The following is a 17216-nucleotide window of genomic DNA, read 5'->3' as shown; positions in this document are numbered from 1 at the left end:
TATCAGCATTTATGTCACTGGCTCAGAGTAAATTAATTGAGCACACAAGCATAAATGACAGATTTCATTTTCGCCTGAAAAACAATCACACTTTTTCTATGAATATCTCTTTGCAATGATGCTGATCACATTATCTGTGATCAGTACATACATTTAACAGTTTTTTATTTTTATTTTTTTTGGAATAACCATAACCATAAAAAGCAACTGAAGTTTGAATCAAAATGAAACATTTATTTATCAACAATGATAAAAAACAAACACACTCACAACTATTTACACTGACTGTAAAGTCCAAATAAAAACAACATATCAACAATAATAACCAAACTGTAAACTGTCAAACAAAAAAGATCAAACAACTATTTACACTGGCTGTAAAGTCCAAACTAAAAACAGCCCCCCCTAATTCTCCTTTTCCTCTACAAGTTGTCGTGCCAGCGCTTGAAACAGTTATTTTTTGCACTGAGACACAGTGGCACCTGACATTTTCTGCAATACACGGCAGTCTTCACCCTTGGGATCCCAGCATTGAGGCACCTCTTGCAATGCTTGCGAATTTGCTTGTCCTCACTTGCATAGTAGATGGGCATGCACGTGGTGGGCGCAGAGGCAGGCGGTGGAGTAGCTGCTGAGCCTTCAGCAAACGCCACCATCTCTTTCAGCAGCTGCTCTCTGAAGGTCTTTTGGGTGTACGGCTTTGTCTGGGTAGGGTTCCGCAACTCCAGCAGCTCCTTGTGTAGCAGAAAGCTGTTCACCACTGCGATGTCCACAAAATGGTAAAAAAAATGTTTATACCATTTCATGGTCTTGTGGCTGACGCTGTAGTAGCCTATCAGTGGATCCGATAGGTCCACACCCCCCATGCTGTGGTTGTAGTCCACTACAGCGTCGGGGACGGGTACAGACTTCACCTGCCACACGCCAGCCTCCTTCACCCTCCGCCTGACCGTCTGACCAGTGAAGGCCTCATGCACCGACGAGCACATGGACACTTCGCGTGTATCCATCCATTTTACGAAGAGGAGGTTCCTGCGCCGCATCCAACGCAGATCTCCCCTCTCAGCATCCTTAGGAAGGTCGTTTGCTTCGGTCTTAGGAAAACCAATACTATCTCTCCGGATGGCTCCACAACAGCCGATGAACTTCTTCGCCAAATCCTGGACCAGGGCAGGGCTTGTGTAAAAGTTGTCCGTATACACAGTGTAGCCCCCACCAAGCGCAGCAAAAGGCAATAGGTCCATGACTGCTGTGTAGCTCAGAGCGTGACCTGTGGTGGACACACTCTTTCCTGTGTAGACAAAAAAGTTCCATGTATATGCTATGGAAGAATCCGCCAGAACAAAAAGCTTATACCCCCACTTTGTGGGCTTGTCCTTCATATATTGCTTCATGCTTATTCTGGCTTTGGAAGCAACCATGCGCTCGTCGATGGAAAGGTTTTGACGTGGATGGAAGTGTGCCTTGCAGGCCGTCACCAGCTCACTGTAGAGCGGCTTTATTTTGAATAGACGGTCATATTCCCCAGTGGTCTTCTTTCGTTCATTTTCCTCATCTTCAGTAGGGTTGCTGAGATGAAGTGACCACAGGATGGCCTCAAAACGCCCACGTGTGATTTTGTCACGTGGGAAGGAGAAGTTGTACGGGGATGTCTTCCTCCAATAGTCTGCAAAATTGTGGACCGTCACAAGACCATGGAAAATGATCACAGCCAAAAATGTATAAAACCCGTCCACTGTAAGCACTTCCCACTTGAGCTTTTTCCCCGCTTGTTGTCTCTTGGCAGCGTGGGCATTTGTGTTGCTGATTATAGTATTGACAACAGAGGTGGAAAAAAACAGCTGGAAGAGTGCAAGGGGAGACCATGACAGTGTCGTGTCGAATGTAGGGCCAGGGATCCTAGCCGGCTTGAATCGAAAAGGGGCAGGTTTTTTGTCCTCCTCCTGTCTGTTATGCCACCTCTCCTCCTCTTCTTCCTCTTCGTCTCTCACTGCTGGTGTTGTAGAGCCACCTCGACCACGCTTGCCTGACCCACCTCGACCACGCTTGCTTGAAGTTTTTTGTGGGGGTTTCCCTTTGCGTCTCGGCTGCCTCTCTTCGGGTGAGTCTGAATCAGAGGAGGAGAGCAGAGGAAGGGGAGCCGAAGCTGGATGAGGAGGGCACCCTCGCTGCATCGGAGTGGTGTCTGTCTGGGGTGTGGATGGTCCCTCATCATCACTGTTAAACCAATTGCGGAAGGAAACAAATATCTCTATTCAGTGGCCTTGTTTTGAAAGTGCAATACATGTAATCACAGAAACAATAGACGTGTGATAATAATCTTGGAAGTAAGCATAACATAAGAAACACACATACATTATATTATATATTTTACACACACACACACACACACACACACACACACACACACACACACACACACACACACACACACACACACACACACACACACACACACACACACACACACATCTATCTAGCATAAAACAGACATCATATACATTATATACTGGTATATATGAACCTCTCTTTGAGATGTCTCTCTAGTAAATAATGAATTGAATTGTACCTTTCTAATGGACGCATGTAGTCATTGTCGCTGCCGAACAACAAGTCTCCATCGTCATCGTCAGATGTGGAGTCTCCAGCAGAAACGGAGTCCTCGGCATGCTCATCGTGTAAAATGTCTAACACCTTCTCCATTTTTTATGATAAATGATCAAAAAATAAAAAAAAACTATCTCAAAACTTCTCAAAAACTCTCTCCCCATGCGCTGTCAGTACTCGGCAGAATGCGTGCGTAAAGAGGCCACAAGCTCACCACCAGTCTCCATATTTAACGCACCCAAGGTACATCCAGTTACGCAGGCTATTAACTCGGCCGGGGATTGGTCGATTTAGATGGTTGACGCCTCGTTTTAACCGTAAGAGCCAATAGATGTTAGTGGAAGTATCGAAATGTGTGCCAGACACATGATTGGCTAACAGTGAGGAAGCAAACACATCTAGCGCGAAACCAACTTCGATGCATGCTTCATGAAAGGAAGCCAATCTTACACTAAAAATAAGTGAGGTTCACATTAAAACTGGTTGTAAACAAACGCAGACATGTTGGACGTACTAAAACCGGAGTTTTTTGCTCTCAAGTAAAACTTTTCATCAAAAAATGAGTCGCTGTAAAAATAGTGGTTGGATACTTTTGTATTCTTTCGCTGCTGGTTCACTGAGTTTTTATGCGGTGCGGTAGCAATGGAAATGTGGATAGTGGGTTGACTTTCTGATGCTATTCAGATTTTGACATTTGATCATTAATATGCTTGGTGTTTGAGTTGTGTTTGGTGTGTGTAAAAATGACTTGTATGTGCTTGTAGCCGAGTTTCCCATGTTTAATTTGATGTGCAGTATAACTTTCTACATAATAAGGGCAGTGTTGTATGCCTTTTGCTGCGAGAGTGATCGAGGTCGAGCTTAAAAGCTTTATATCTGTGATAAACATTTGACCAGTTTGTAATCAGTAGAGGGACAGCTCTTTAAGATAATCTGTGATGGGTTTAAAGCTGACATATGGGGCAGGATATATATTTTCTCATCTTTGTAGGCTATATGAGGTTGAAAGTACACCTTTTACTCCTAATGTCAAATGTGTTAATGTGAAATGATCCTACTTGAGGAAGCTAATGTAATAAATAGCCATCGTGCATAATGCATGCTTGAATGGATGTAACTGTCCATATCTGTGTTGCGTCCTTTACAGTGTTTTATAGGCTTCTCAACAAAACAATACCCAGTTTTCTACCTTTTCTTTCAGCAGGTTGGGATTCCTAAGAAGCTGGTCTATATTGCTCTCTAGTGGTCGACGACAGATACAGCACCTTTCCTTTCCCGCCCACAGCGGAAATTACGTCAGCAGACTTCCGGGACGCCACACATTGATAAACATGGCGTCCGTGACAACAGGTGAGAGAGAAAAGGCCTAGCCGAATATAATGATTTCGTCGAATTTAACACATTTAGACCATCGTAAGTGTTTGAGGTTAAAGCGGAACTATGTATGAGGCTTCCTCCGGGACGATTCCGAGCTGCAGTGATCAACGTTTCGGTAGTGCTGCCTTACACCAGACCGGGGGCTAGCATGCTAGCTATCTTTATTTAAACGAAACACCGTGTCAACACATCGACACTTCATAAGGCTTCCCTACTCTAACTCTTATTAGATCATGCTTTAACCATTACTCTAGACTCCTACTTTAAAGATATCTTGCATGTATAACGTTGTTAGACTCTCTTCACCACACAGAGCTATCCCACTAGCATCGCGCTACCGGTTTTACCTTGCATCAGATCGAGTTCACTTCCCCTGCTTCTTTATTATATTATAAAGGTTATACCCGGTCGACCATTTTGCCAATGTGCCGTCGTGTTATAGTTCACTATTTAACGTCGTACACCATTCCCAGTGTGTGAGCAGAGGATGCAGTTCATGTGTTCATCACTGTCTTCATTCATTGTCGTTCCCCTGGTCGTCCATGGGAAGGAGGCTCGATAGTATCGGTTTGTTTACGGGCTTAAGACGGGGGGGTTAGGTGGGAATCTGTGTTTCTCAGTCACCGTGGCCGCGATATCCAATGAAATCGGTCGACCACAGATCGAGCCATCAGACGCCTATAAATACTCCTCAGCTGGTCCGCATGTGTTGTCAGCGGTGAGCCGCAGCAGCCGGCCTCTCTGAGGTCCGCCCCCCTGTGCTCAAACAGACTGTTACTACATTGTTACTATTAATAAGCTAGAAAACCAAAGAAGTCAAGTGTAAATCATGGCCAAACTGATATCCCAGTATCTTAAGTACTAACCGTGTTAAAGTATGAGTCTATGTTTGTTGGCTGAATGCGTTGTATCTGTTCCGCCCACAGCCACCTCCGAGTGGATTCAGTTCTTCAGGGAGGCTGGGATCCCTGCCGGGCTCGCTGTAACCTACGCCGTTTCCTTTGCGGACAACCGGTAACTATTGAGTCCACTGAATTAGAGCGGAAACGTGTCGTACAAATCGGTGGCATCCATAGCGACTCTTGGCTTTTCTGATTTTTGTTTTATTTTTCCCCAACCGAAGGATCCAGAAGAACATGCTGATGGACTTGAGCAAGGAGATCATGATGGACCTGGGCATCACGGTCATCGGAGACATCATCGCGATCCTGAAGCATGCTAAACTGGTCTACAGACAGGTACGCACCCATTGTATTGTATTAGTAATAGTTGTGTTGCTTCTTATCCTCGCTATCTCTGTTGTATACGGGGAATGGGTTAACCTAGTGATTGTTATTGCTCCGAACTTGGTTCTATGAACATCTTTACTGTGCAACAATATTGTTAAGCTTTTTCTGAGAAATGTACTTATTGTAAGTCGCTTTGGATCAAAGTGGCTGCTAAATGCCCTAAATGTAAATGTAGCTGAGGGGAAACCAAGAGTTTTATTGGTGCATTAACAGTTGGTGATCATAAAATAAGTGGGGAAACAAACACAGAGTATAAAAAAACATATGTCAGAGTAGTCAAAGTAGTTGACCCATTAAGTCAGGGGTCAGCAACCTTTTCAACATGCAGTGCCAGTTTGACATTGTTTCGTTAATGAGTGTGCCGTAAGCAACAATATATAAAAAATTAAGCTGAATTATGACACAGCGAACAAAATAATTTCCAGAAGACCTGGAATTGTACTACTTCGATATAGTCCACAATCATTGCATCAACATATATATAAAATATAATTACATATGTCCCATCTTAAAATACCATTTTCAGAAACTCATTCAAAACTATTTGCATTGTGAGAAATGTAAAAAACGAGAATATATGAGAATGTTGGAACCATCCACATCAATATCTTTCAGACATGTGCAGCTTTGCAAAACCATGTGAAGGTGATGCATACAGGCCACTTGGAACAATATTTTAAATATTTTCTTCGCTATTACTCACAACATAGGTTAAAAACTATTAATTGAACCCACTTCAGAACACTGCTTTCTGTATCTAACTTAAACATATTTGCACTGGGAGGAAATGCCCATAACAGAATAAAGTGCAAAGAAAAATCGGTAGTAATGTTTATGCTGCCGCATTATGCTGTGAATTTGGTTGCAATGATTATGCTGCCCCGTGCCAGTGGTGGCGCGCGTGCCTAGGGCTGCCGACCCCTGCATTAAATCGTCATGTCCCCCTCATCCACAGGACATGTGCAAGATGGCCACTGAAGCCATCACCTCAGGACAGACCAGCGTCCAGGCAGAACTCCGCCGGACAGCCCACACCCGTGAGTCTGGGGTGGAACAGCCTGTACAGACAGTGTTACAGCCTGTACATGCAGTGTTACAGCCTGTATAGAGGGGTCTGGAGTTAGAGTGGAACAGCCTGGAAAGACAGTGTTACAGCCTGTACAGACAGTGTTACAGACAGAGTTACAGCCTGTCTAGAGAGAGGCTTCAGTCTGGACTTGCAGCCTGTTTAGGGAGAGGCTTCAGTCTGGAGTTACAGCCTGTTTAGGGAGAGGCTTCAGTCTGGAGTTACAGCCTGTTTAGGGAGAGGCTTAAGTCTGGACTTGCAGCCTGTTTAGGGAGAGGCTTAAGTCTGGACTTGCAGCCTGTTTAGGGAGAGGCTTCAGTCTGGACTAGCATCCTGTTTAGGGAGAGGCTTAAGTCTGGACTTGCAGCCTGTTTAGGGAGAGGCTTCAGTCTGGAGTTACAGCCTGTTTAGGGAGAGGCTTAAGTCTGGACTTGCAGCCTGTTTAGGGAGAGGCTTCAGTCTGGACTTGCAGCCTGTTTAGGGAGAGGCGCTTCCCGCTCACATGTCCTCTCTCATAGGCCTACGCCAGTTCCTGATATCTGAAGGAAGAGGCGGAGCCGAGTGAAACCAAACTAAACGGTTGAGCGAGATGTGACTGCTTGTTTCCTGGTTTGTTCTCAGCCGCCACGCGTATGATCGCCAACGCCCTGAGCCGGGACTCGCCCCCCAGCACGCCCAACCGACGCCCGGACAACCGTCTCCCGGACAACCGCCTCCCGGACAACCGTCTCTCCGTCACCGTGTCCAACAAACAGGCCAGCAAGAGCGGGAAAACAGGTAGGAAGCCTCCTCCGTCCCGGCCGAAACACTCCGTGTTCATTGGTTTTTAAGGGTTAGGGTTGGTTTTTAAAAAGTTATATCAACTGAATGTAAACACGGAGGCAAACCTAAGGGCAAAGGGGGAACTTCCAATAAACAGATTTTTGGAAGTTGTGATTCGATTCAGAATCATATAAGATAGAACTACAGGTGAAACCATAAAATAAGTTATTTATCAAATATCTCTCCATCGAAGTATAATGCATAAGTAGGGAGGACGGCTGAACTTGGCCACCACAGTCATCAGGTGGCTCCTCCCCTTCCCACAATGCAGCGGGGCAACACATCCAGCAAGAATGATTCAGCCCTTTAAATAGAACCAGCTTGGTGTTGATGTTACACACGGTGCATTTCTTATAAAGTGTTGTATAAAGTCTCCCCGTGGTGAGGTAGGGTCTCTGACGATGCGTCCCCCCCCCCCCCCCCCTAGTCGTAACCCAGCCTGCGGACGAGGGGAAAGGCTTGCCTGCCGTGAAACGACGGCGTGTAACCGCGGAGATGGAAGGCAAGTACATCGTCAACATGCCCAAGGGTACTACAGCGCGCACACGCCGCATCTTGGCCCAGCAGGGGAGGAAAGGTAGGCTGTGGCCCGCGGTCGGGCTCCTACCGCCGCCCCTAGAGCCCCCCCGACACTAAACCCCCCATCTGTGTGGACCGTAGGGACTCATCCTCATCCGGCTAACCCTCGTGTGACCGCCTGCTCCACTGCCTGTTGTGTGTCGGTGACTAACTCTCCTGTCTGGTTACTGTGTGTCCTGTGTGTGAACCTCATCCGTCTGTCTCCGTGTGTTCGCTGCTTCGGTCACGTGTGGTTCTTCTTCGTGTGTCTGATAATGTTTTAGAATATTATGGAATAATATTGTTCCTGGAGGACAGCTGGTCAGGTTCATGCAAATGTGACAAACGACACCTTTTAACAAAGAAGTAAGCGTCTCAACGTCGTGACTGTTTGGCGACCAGATCCTATGTGTAGCGCTGGTCTGTTTCGGCCTGTCTGCTAGACTCAGAAATCCTCGGTTCGCCAGAAATGAAACAAATTGGCTCTCAAACGCTGAGTTCTGCAGCCAAACAAACAGCCTGGATCAGCTGAGATTGTTCTGGATTCTCCCGGCCTAAAAAGCCTTGTCCTTCCTAAAGAGCTCCGCGAGCCGAGCCGAGCGGATCAGGGAGCCGCGTCAGAAACACGAGGACGGCTCTGGGCCCAGAAGGGAACGGGGACGTCGGGCTCAGGAGCTGCTGATCACTAGGAACCATTCAATACATGTTATGTGTACGCATTAGCTGCTCGGTGTCCAGTGGGGCTCGTCCCTGGTCATCGTCAAATGTAATTATGGTAATTCTGTTCATCTGTGGTGCTTGCGTGTTCTCCCTCGGTGTCATCCTGTTAATCCTCTCCTCCTTGTGAAGGCTCCAAGCGGATGTCTGTGTTCGAGCGGCTCGGCGCGGAGGCCAAGGCGGACGCGACCAACACCAGCGGCACCAAGGTAAGGCCGGGTCCCGTAGCGCTAGAGCCCTGAGCTAAAAGACCCAAGGTAAGGCCGGGTCCCGTAGCGCTAGAGCCCTGAGCTATAAGACCCAAGGTAAGGCCGGGTCCCGTAGCGCTAGAGCCCTGAGCTAAAAGACCCAAGGTAAGGCCGGGTCCCGTAGCGCTAGAGCCCTGAGCTAAAAGACCCAAGGTAAGGCCGGGTCCCCTAGCGCTAGAGCCCTGAGCTAAAAGACCCAAGGTAAGGCCGGGTCCCGTAGCGCTAGAGCCCTGAGCTAAAAGACCCAAGGTAAGGCCGGTTCCCGTAGCGCTAGAGCCCTGAGCTAAAAGACCCAAGGAGCTGCTAGCCCTCTCACAGACCAGGATGTCAAACCGGATGGTGATTGGAGCGCTTACGTTGACTTGGAGGTTCAACCCCAACAGTAGAGGGTTTATAAACGGGTGATTGCGTTAAGTGTAAATCGACACCACTTGTAAAGTTTTCATGTCGGCAGTCCTTTACACCGATACGATGTCTGTGACAGGCCAACATCGACCTACTGGTGTACGATTGGGCTCTAGTGTGTACCGGGCGCTTTGTATGTTAGTAACGGTTGGTGTAGCAGGTGATTCACTCATCCTCTCCTCTCCTCTCCTCTCCTCTCCCCTCCCCCTCTCCCCTCTCCTCTCTCTCCCCCTCTCCTCTCTCCTCCTCCCTCTCCTCTCTCTTCCTCTCTCTCTCTCTCTCTCCCCTCCCCCCTCTTTTCTCTCCTCCTCCCTCTCCTCTCTCTTCCTCTCTCTCTCTCCCTCCCTCCCCTCTCCCTCTCCTCTCTCCTCCCCTCTCCCTCTCCACCCTCCCTCCCCTCTCCCTCTCCACCCTCCCTCCCCTCTCCCTCTCCACCCTCCCTCCCCTCTCCCTCTCCTCTCTCCTCCTCTCTCTCCCTCCCCTCTCCACTCCCCCTCCCCTCCCCCTCTCCACCCTCCCTCCCCTCTCCCTCTCCTCTCTCCCTCCTCAGCCCTCCGGGGTGTTCAGCCGTCTGGGTCGGGGGGGGGCCGAGGAGGCGGAGCCCCGTCCCGCTCCTGGCGGGGGGGGCTCGGCTAGCGCCAGCCAGGAGGAGGAGGAAGAGGAGGAGGAGGAGGAGGGGGAGGACAGCGACGGAGAGGGCTCCGTGCTGCAGTACGCCGGCGTCCTCAAGGCGAGCCGCGCCCCCGCCCCGCCCAAGAAGAAACAGGCCCCGCCCAAGGCCCCGCCCACCGCCATGCGCCGCCTGGGGGGCAAGTTCAAGCACCCGGCCGGGGCCCCCCCGGCGGCCCCGTCCTCCACGGGGCCCCCGCCCAAGCTCAGCGTGCTGCGGCGGCTGGGGAAGCTCCCCGCCGCCGCCGCCGCCGCCGCGGGGCCCGACATGCAGGACAACAGGGTGAGCAGCACCCGGCCGCGGCCCCTGGCCAGCCCCAAGGTGAGCAGCACCACGGCGGCCCCCCCGGCCGGCGACTGCCTGGGGGCCCAGATGGACGCGGGCTCCGTGAGCGTCTTCAGGAGGCTGGGCTGCAAGAACACTTAGGGGCCCCCAGGGCCCCCCCCCCCAGAGGGAGCCTGACGGGGTTATGTTTAGTATTCTTACTGGTGAACCGTTCCCCCCCGGTCGTGGTGTCTGTGGCTTTGTGGTCAGGTCTTGTCGTTACTTTGAGCAGACGTCGGGGCGATCTGGTGGCGTGTTTTCTTTGTTGACTGCCCAGCGCTGTTTGCGCGTCTTGTTCACTCCTGAAGCCGACTGAAGGAAGGTCACGTTGTGGCGCACACACTCGGCTTCACTAAAGGCTCCGGGGGTTCATCACTCCATCGCACACTCCTTCCTGGGTATTTTATGTTAGCGTTATTAAGGCATGGGCTTCCCGCTTATGACGGGTTTAGCATCCGATGTACCGTATAACTGAGTTTTGTTGTAGAAGAAGATAAGGCTTCCTAGAATGCGTTATAAGGAAGACAGAAATATTTTTGTTTTTAAGCAGTACGACCCCCTCAGAGAAAACACGTTTTTCACTTTATATTATAGTGCTCCTCTTACTCAAGTCCCCCCCCCCCCCCCTCCCCCTCCCCCCCACGCAGCGAGTTCAGGAGAAAGTAAAAAGCTTAAGTGGAATGGTGCTGATGAAAAGCGCTCAACGCGAATGCCTCTGGACCTGAAAGAAACGACATTCAGAAGAACCTGCGAGCACACTCGAATAAGAGGACCCACCCGACAAGAACCACGGCACACCGTCCTCTGCGGCCGGAACACCGCAGCACAGCTCCCCCTAGCGGCCACTTTTCTACCCCGGTCCGCCCCTTTATAAGAGCGGCTAACGAGGCCCGTAGACACGGTTTATATCCATCAGGTTTATACACTTTACATGGTTTCACAGAGCAGGAACTTCACTCTCAATTGTTGTGTATATTTTGTTATTACTCCTTTATTGTGTTTTGGGAGGACAGTACGGTATCTGCGAAAATGATCCTTTAAATCGACGTCTCCCCCGGACCAGAAGACCCTGGGCCGGGCCGACCGCAGCGTCAGAGCACGAGATCACACCCGGACATGTGTTGCTGTAACTTTCAACAAAAAAAAACAAGTCTGAAACAATCGTGTACGTGATGATTCTGTTTAAGAGAAAGATTTGAACACAAAACGTCTACTCTTCATATCATTTTATTTACTATTTTGAAGGGACATTCTGGGATCGGTCTGATCGGGGCCCTGCATAGATTGAAAAACAGATTGAAGTATTAAGTTATCTAAAATGTGACTTTCCACACAATTGTTTCTGCAATCCATCAATGAATATCGGATTTTAAATGTGTGGGAACATGGGTATACATCTGCATTATTTATCATGACATTGTCAATATATCCCCAAAATTTCTAAAGGTAGGCTACTAAAATACTGACCAGGTATCGTCCTTTCAGTTCCCGGCTAAACGAGGCTGCGAAAGATGCGTTTCCACGGTAACCGTTACCTCAGTAACCATTACCTCATCGTTTAGAATGAATTAACCTCGACAGTATCCTCCGATGGGAATCCCCGCTGCTTAGTTACTACACAGCAGAGAGTGAGATGAATGGAGTAAACAAGCCCTGAGCACATCCACCCTGGCCCCGTGATAAGATATTGGGTAAAGTATGTAGGCCTACTGGGATGAATTAACGAGGAGCCCCGCTGTGCAGGTGATCCGGGGCGATCAATAAGCAGACAACTCAATCCACTGACCTTACCTGTATGGTGAGATAATGGGAAATGTCTAATTCCAAACGGTTCATAAGACACGTTTCTTGAAGGACATGTCGGTTTGGTTACATGTTGGATGTCCCCTAGAGTCATCAATAAGAGCAGCCGGTATTAAATACTCTGTTGGGTTTGATCACAACGCTTTCTTAGTGACCTACAGACGCGCGCTTGACATTTATTCTTATCTTTTAGACGTTTTGACTGCATTTGTGGTGCAGCAAGGCAATAGAGCCTCACGACATCCCTCTTTCCCACAATGCCGTGCGCCGGGCTCGTGCGCTGTCTGTGGTGCTGAAGCTGCGAGCACAACCCGAGCATCCTCTGAGAGATTCGACACACGCCGCCGAATCCGAGGAGCGATCCCAAGAAAACCAAACCGCCTGTATCCACCATATCTCTTTTTACGTCATTTATCCACATTCTTGTGTGACAGTTCTTCTCTAGCGGCAGCGGGCGAGTGGAGGGACACTCGACATCGGATCCGTCTTGATTTGTATCTTCTCTCTAAGCAGCCTATTTAGCGAGGAGTCATTGTCGGTGCCTTCCTGTTCCCATCTCCATCTCTCCGTCCTTTATGCATAGCACGCTGCTCCCGTCCTCTCCGAGAAAACAGCGCTTCGAGTCCCCGCAGCATGGTGCCGTCCTGCCGCTCCCACTGAGAGACATGGAAGCCAAGCAGCACCAAATCAAGAGCCTCAAGAGCTACCCGGAGACGGGCGGCCGGAGCCTGGCCGCGGCCGCTGGGGGAGAGGGGGTAGGGTACCGGGTCGCCTCGGCCGAGATGGACATGGAAGCCAACATCCAGAAGGCGATCGACTTCAAGGTGGAGGGCCATCGCTGCTACAAGGAGAAGAAGTTCCGGGAAGCCATCGGCAAGTACCACCGAGCTCTGCTGCAGCTGAAGGGGGTGCATGTGGTGGACGGGACCACGGGCTCCGAGGTCAACCTCCTCAGCCAAGCCTCAACCAAGATGACCGAAGAGCAGCGCAGAGCCGTGGACATCACCGAGATCGAGTGCTACGACAGCTTGACAGGTGAGCGGCACGGGCTGGGACCCAGATCCTCGAGGTCTGGGATCTGGAGGAGCAGAGCCTTGAGGTCTCGAATCCTCGAGGTCTCGGCTCTTCCAGAGATTCAGAACCTCTCGGCTCCTTCCGGAGGAGCAGAACCTCGGGGTCTCGGCTCCTTTAGAGGAGCAGAACGGAGCTGAACCTCTCGGATACTCCGGAGGAGCAGAACGGAGCCGAACCTCTCGGCTCCGCACCGTACTTAGCCTCCATTGTTCGCCGCGGTTCACCGGGTTCATGAAGTGTTACAATATATCACGGACGGTTTATCAAGAGAACATCCGGCCAATCTTTTTGTTCCTTATATTAGAAATATCTGTAAGCAGCTGAATTAATACGAGGAATAGCCCCGACATGACGTGAATAAATGACGTGAACACCACCAACGATAAACTGGTTAGATGGCGATTCTCAAGAACCAGCTTTTTTTCCTTGCCTGACGAAATCAATGAATTATCTACTGGAAGCGATTTTCCAATCGACACATCCTAGTTACAGATCTTTGGTAGATGAATCTGATCATGAGTAATGCACGCATAAATATATAGATGTATATATAAATCTATATGTACAGTATATTTGCATATGTATATGATATATAATTATAATGTATACCCACAATATGCAATATTCTCATAACCTTAAATTACTATTGCTAAATTCTCTTTAATTATTATGACAGCAGTATTGTTCTTAAATGGTATCAGATATCCATATGGATAAACAAAACAACGGTGGGTGTATTGGTGGTGAGGTGTGTTATGGACTCACACATGATCCCAGGAGTACCACAATGGCACCCAAACAGTGTGTTTCCTCGGTCTGGGTGGAGGACATATGACATGGGATACGTATTAAAGCAGCATCCTGATTGGATTCTCATGATGCTACACGGTGCTGATGTCGTTATCCTCAGATTACGTTCCTGGAAATGTTGCTCATGTCAAACTGTAACCGTGATTCAGCAAATAGCTGAATTCCTGCTCCTTCTCTCTACACCTGAACATGTTGCTACAATGAGATGAAACAAAGACTTTAATTAGGAACATTTGTTTCTTAATAATTTTTTTTGATTTGGCGAACAATAGTCCCCCATAGATGTAAGATCGTCACCTAGTGACAATGCTCACTACGCTGAATCACCGTATCCTAGAGACCACGATCACGCTCACTACGTTGAAACACGGTATCCTAGCGACCACGATCACTACACTGAAACACCGTATTCTAGCAGCCACGATCATGATCACTACAATGAAACACCGTATCGCAACCCCGATCACTACGATGAAACACTGTATCCTAGCAACCACGATCATGATCACTACAATGAAACACCGTATCCTAGCAACCACTCTCACTGCGATGAAACACCGTATCCTAGCGACCACGATCACTAAGCTGAAACAACGTATCTCAGCAACCACGTTTATGATCACCACGATGAAACACCGTACCCTAGCGACCAAGATCAAGCTCACTACGATGAAACTCCGTATCCTAGCAACCACTATCACTACGATGAAACATGGTATCCTAACGACCACGATCACTACACTGAAACACCGTATCCTAGCGACCACGATCACATTCACTACGATGAAACACTGTATCCTAGCAACCACTATCACTATGATGATACACGGTATCCTAGCAACCACGATCACTTCGCTGAAACACCGTATCCTAGCGACCACGATCACACTCACTACGATGAAACACCGTATCCTAGCAACCCCCTTTACTACGGTGAAACACCGTATCCTAGCAACCACGATCACGCTGACCGCGCCGGAGCGGAGGCAGCGTTGATGTCAGTCGGCGTGATGAACGACCCACATTATGGAGGCGCAGCGCGCCGGCCTTCAGAGAACCCCCCCAACGTCACCGCCCATCCCTGACCCGCTGACGCCCGCTGGAAAGGTCGGCCCGTTATGTAGCGGGTCGGGGGGGGGCGGTGGGGGCGGGGTCCCGGGACCTGTGCGTGCCCGGGCTGCGGTTGATGCGCTGAAGGTCGGGCCGGTCCCAGCCAGTGCTGGGGGGCCCGTCTGTAGCCGGAGGAGGAGGTCCACTGTGGCGTGAAGGGGAGGGGGGAGGGGGAGGAAGAGGGGGGAGGAATGACGGATGGATGCAGGGGGAATAAAGGGGGTGGGGAGAGAGAGGAAGAGAGGGAGATGCAGGAGAGAGGATTAAAGGAGAGACACATGGACAGAGATGGTAAACAATAACAAGACAGAGGGATGGACTCGGGGGAGGGGGGGCAGCCAGGCGGACCGCAGGGGATCGTGATCACCATGGCAACCAGGTCGGCCTCTCCTCCTCGGCCATGTGTGGTTACCTCACCGGCCGTCTTATCCGTTACATCACACGTACGTGTGTGTGTGTGTGTGTGTGTGTGTGTGTGTGTGTGTGTGTGTGTGTGTGTGTGTGCGTCTCCATGTGATAAGAGACAGCGCCCGGTACAACACGCCAATTAAAGACACGTCCTCACGCAGGAGAGGAGGACGCTGAGGCCCCGCCCCCGGTGTGTAGGGTGGGGGGGGGGGGGCGGCGGCGGGCAGAGGCCCTGCCCCCCCGGTGTATAGGGGGGGGGGGGGGGCTGGACACCGTGTGCGGGCCGGAGCGGGGACAGCCTGTGATGCACCGGGGCCGTGGCGCCGCCTCGTTAGGCAGCAGCCGCCCCCGTGGCGCCGGGCGAGGAGCTGCCCTGTGATTGGCCGCCCGTCCGGAGCTCTGACGCATGATTACAGGAAGAGGCGGGCGCCGGGCGGCCCCACCGGCGCCCGGCGGAGAGCGGCGTCGGTCGGACACGCCGCATGCACCGGGGTGTGTGTGTGTGTGTGTGTGTGTGTGTGTGTGTGTGTTTGTGTGTGTGTGTGTGTGCGTGTGCAGTATTGTGTTTGTCTCAGCGGTTGTCAGCCTGAGGAGCAGCAGCTGGTGTGAGGAGGAGAACTGCATGTGTAAAGTGAGAGGGGGAGGGGGGGAGGGGGAGGATGGAGGGGGCGGAGGATAGGGGGGGAGAGGCCTGCTCACCCTGCCATTCTCGCTGTGGACGTGCTGAGTTTGCATTGAGTTTGTGTAACTGGCTGGATGTACACTTGGTGTGTGTGTGTGTGTGTGTGTGTGTGCATGCCTGTGTGTATTTGTGAGTGCAATTGTTGTATACCTCTGCAAATATTTATGTGTGTTTGTGTACGTATGTGTGTGTGCGTTTGTGTGTACCTGTGTGTGTGTGTGTGTGTGTGTGCGTGCGCGTCCCTGACATCCTATCTCTGTTTACGTCTGTGTGAGAGTGCACGTGAGTGTGTACGTGGGCCTTTTATCTTGTTGACTTTGTTGTGACAAGGACGAGCTTGGGCTGTTCTCAGGACCTGATGCCCCTCCGAGTGCCACTGCCCCCCCCCCCCCCACTGGTCTCCTCCCCACTGGTCTCCCCCCCCCCCCACTGGTCTCCCCCCCCCCACTGGTCCCCCCCCCCCACTGGTCCCCCCCCCCCACTGGTCTCCCCCCCCTCCCACCCTGCAGAGCAGCGTCTCACACGGACGGACAGACAGACCTGCACCCGTAACAAAGCACGAGAAGATGCTGAGGAAGGGGTAAATGATGTTTTGAACACTTGCAGCTGCGAGAGAATCTCAGAGTCCACGTCCACGGTAAGGACGCTTTCTGTCTGAGAGAGAGAGAGAGGGAGAGGGAGAGAGAGAGAGAGAGAGAGAGAGAGAGAGAGAGGGAGAGAGGGAGAGAGAGAGAGAGAGAGAGAGAGAGAGAGAGAGAGAGAGAGAGAGAGAGAGAGAGGGAGAGAGAGAGAGAGAGAGAGAGAGAGAGAGAGAGAGAGAGAGAGAGAGAAGAGAGAGAGAGAGAGAGAGAGAGAGAGAGGAGAAGAGAGAGAGAGAGAGAGAGAGAGAGAGAGAGAGAGAGAGAGAGGGAGAGAGAGAGAGAGAGAGAGAGGGAGAGAGAGAGAGAGAGAGAGAGAGAGAGAGAGAGAGAGAGAGAGAGAGAGAGGATGGATGCTGGTCCTACTTGCCGTCCTCCATCCCAGCCCAGCTCGGTGTGTGTCTGCGTGTTCCTCCTGGGTGTCAGCGTGCAGCCGCCCGCCGCCGGCGTCTGTCCGGTCTCATGGAGCGCCGCCGCCAGCCGGTCCGCGACACGCACCCCACGACACACTGCTACACAACACACTGACGCACAACACACTGACGCACAACACACTGACGCACAACACACTGACGCACAAAACACTGACGCACAACACACTGCTACAC

The 17216-nt window shown here is 50.7% G+C and overlaps 3 protein-coding genes across 6 annotated transcripts; 2 read left to right on the top strand and 1 right to left on the bottom strand.

Moving 5' to 3' along the window:
- Positions 1-208: 208 nt before the first annotated feature.
- On the bottom strand, positions 209-2855 carry LOC115561786 (piggyBac transposable element-derived protein 4-like). Its single transcript, XM_030382020.1, has 2 exons — positions 2570-2855; positions 209-2217 (listed from the first exon to the last, which is right to left on the bottom strand). Exons 1-2 carry the CDS (start codon positions 2701-2703, stop codon positions 423-425), a joined length of 1929 nt encoding a protein of 642 aa, XP_030237880.1. The 5' UTR covers positions 2704-2855; the 3' UTR covers positions 209-422.
- A 176-nt stretch (positions 2856-3031) lies between these two features.
- Positions 3032-11290, top strand: c16h19orf47 (chromosome 16 C19orf47 homolog). 4 transcript variants are annotated; one of them, XM_030381918.1, is made up of 9 exons: positions 3032-3264; positions 3812-3957; positions 4911-4998; positions 5108-5222; positions 6229-6310; positions 6961-7116; positions 7589-7738; positions 8569-8645; positions 9640-10185. In XM_030381918.1, exons 2-9 carry the CDS (start codon positions 3939-3941, stop codon positions 10183-10185), a joined length of 1233 nt encoding a protein of 410 aa, XP_030237778.1. In that variant the 5' UTR covers positions 3032-3264; positions 3812-3938. The 4 variants fall into 4 exon arrangements, with proteins under 4 accessions (XP_030237778.1, XP_030237777.1, XP_030237776.1 ...); XM_030381917.1 differs by having other exon boundaries at positions 3809-3957; XM_030381916.1 differs by having other exon boundaries at positions 3053-3068; positions 3809-3957; positions 7589-7663; positions 9640-11290.
- A 978-nt stretch (positions 11291-12268) lies between these two features.
- On the top strand, positions 12269-13485 carry ttc9b (tetratricopeptide repeat domain 9B). The gene has a single exon (XM_030381919.1). The coding sequence runs from the start codon at positions 12462-12464 to the stop codon at positions 13095-13097; it is 636 nt and encodes a 211-aa protein (XP_030237779.1). The 5' UTR covers positions 12269-12461; the 3' UTR covers positions 13098-13485.
- The last annotated feature ends 3731 nt before the right edge of the window (positions 13486-17216 follow it).

Source organism: Gadus morhua, chromosome 16 (assembly GCF_902167405.1).
Source record: "Gadus morhua chromosome 16, gadMor3.0, whole genome shotgun sequence".
Taxonomy (NCBI): Eukaryota; Metazoa; Chordata; class Actinopteri; order Gadiformes; family Gadidae; genus Gadus; species Gadus morhua.
Note: the sequence above shows the minus strand (reverse complement) of the source record. Positions and strands in the feature narration are given on the sequence as shown.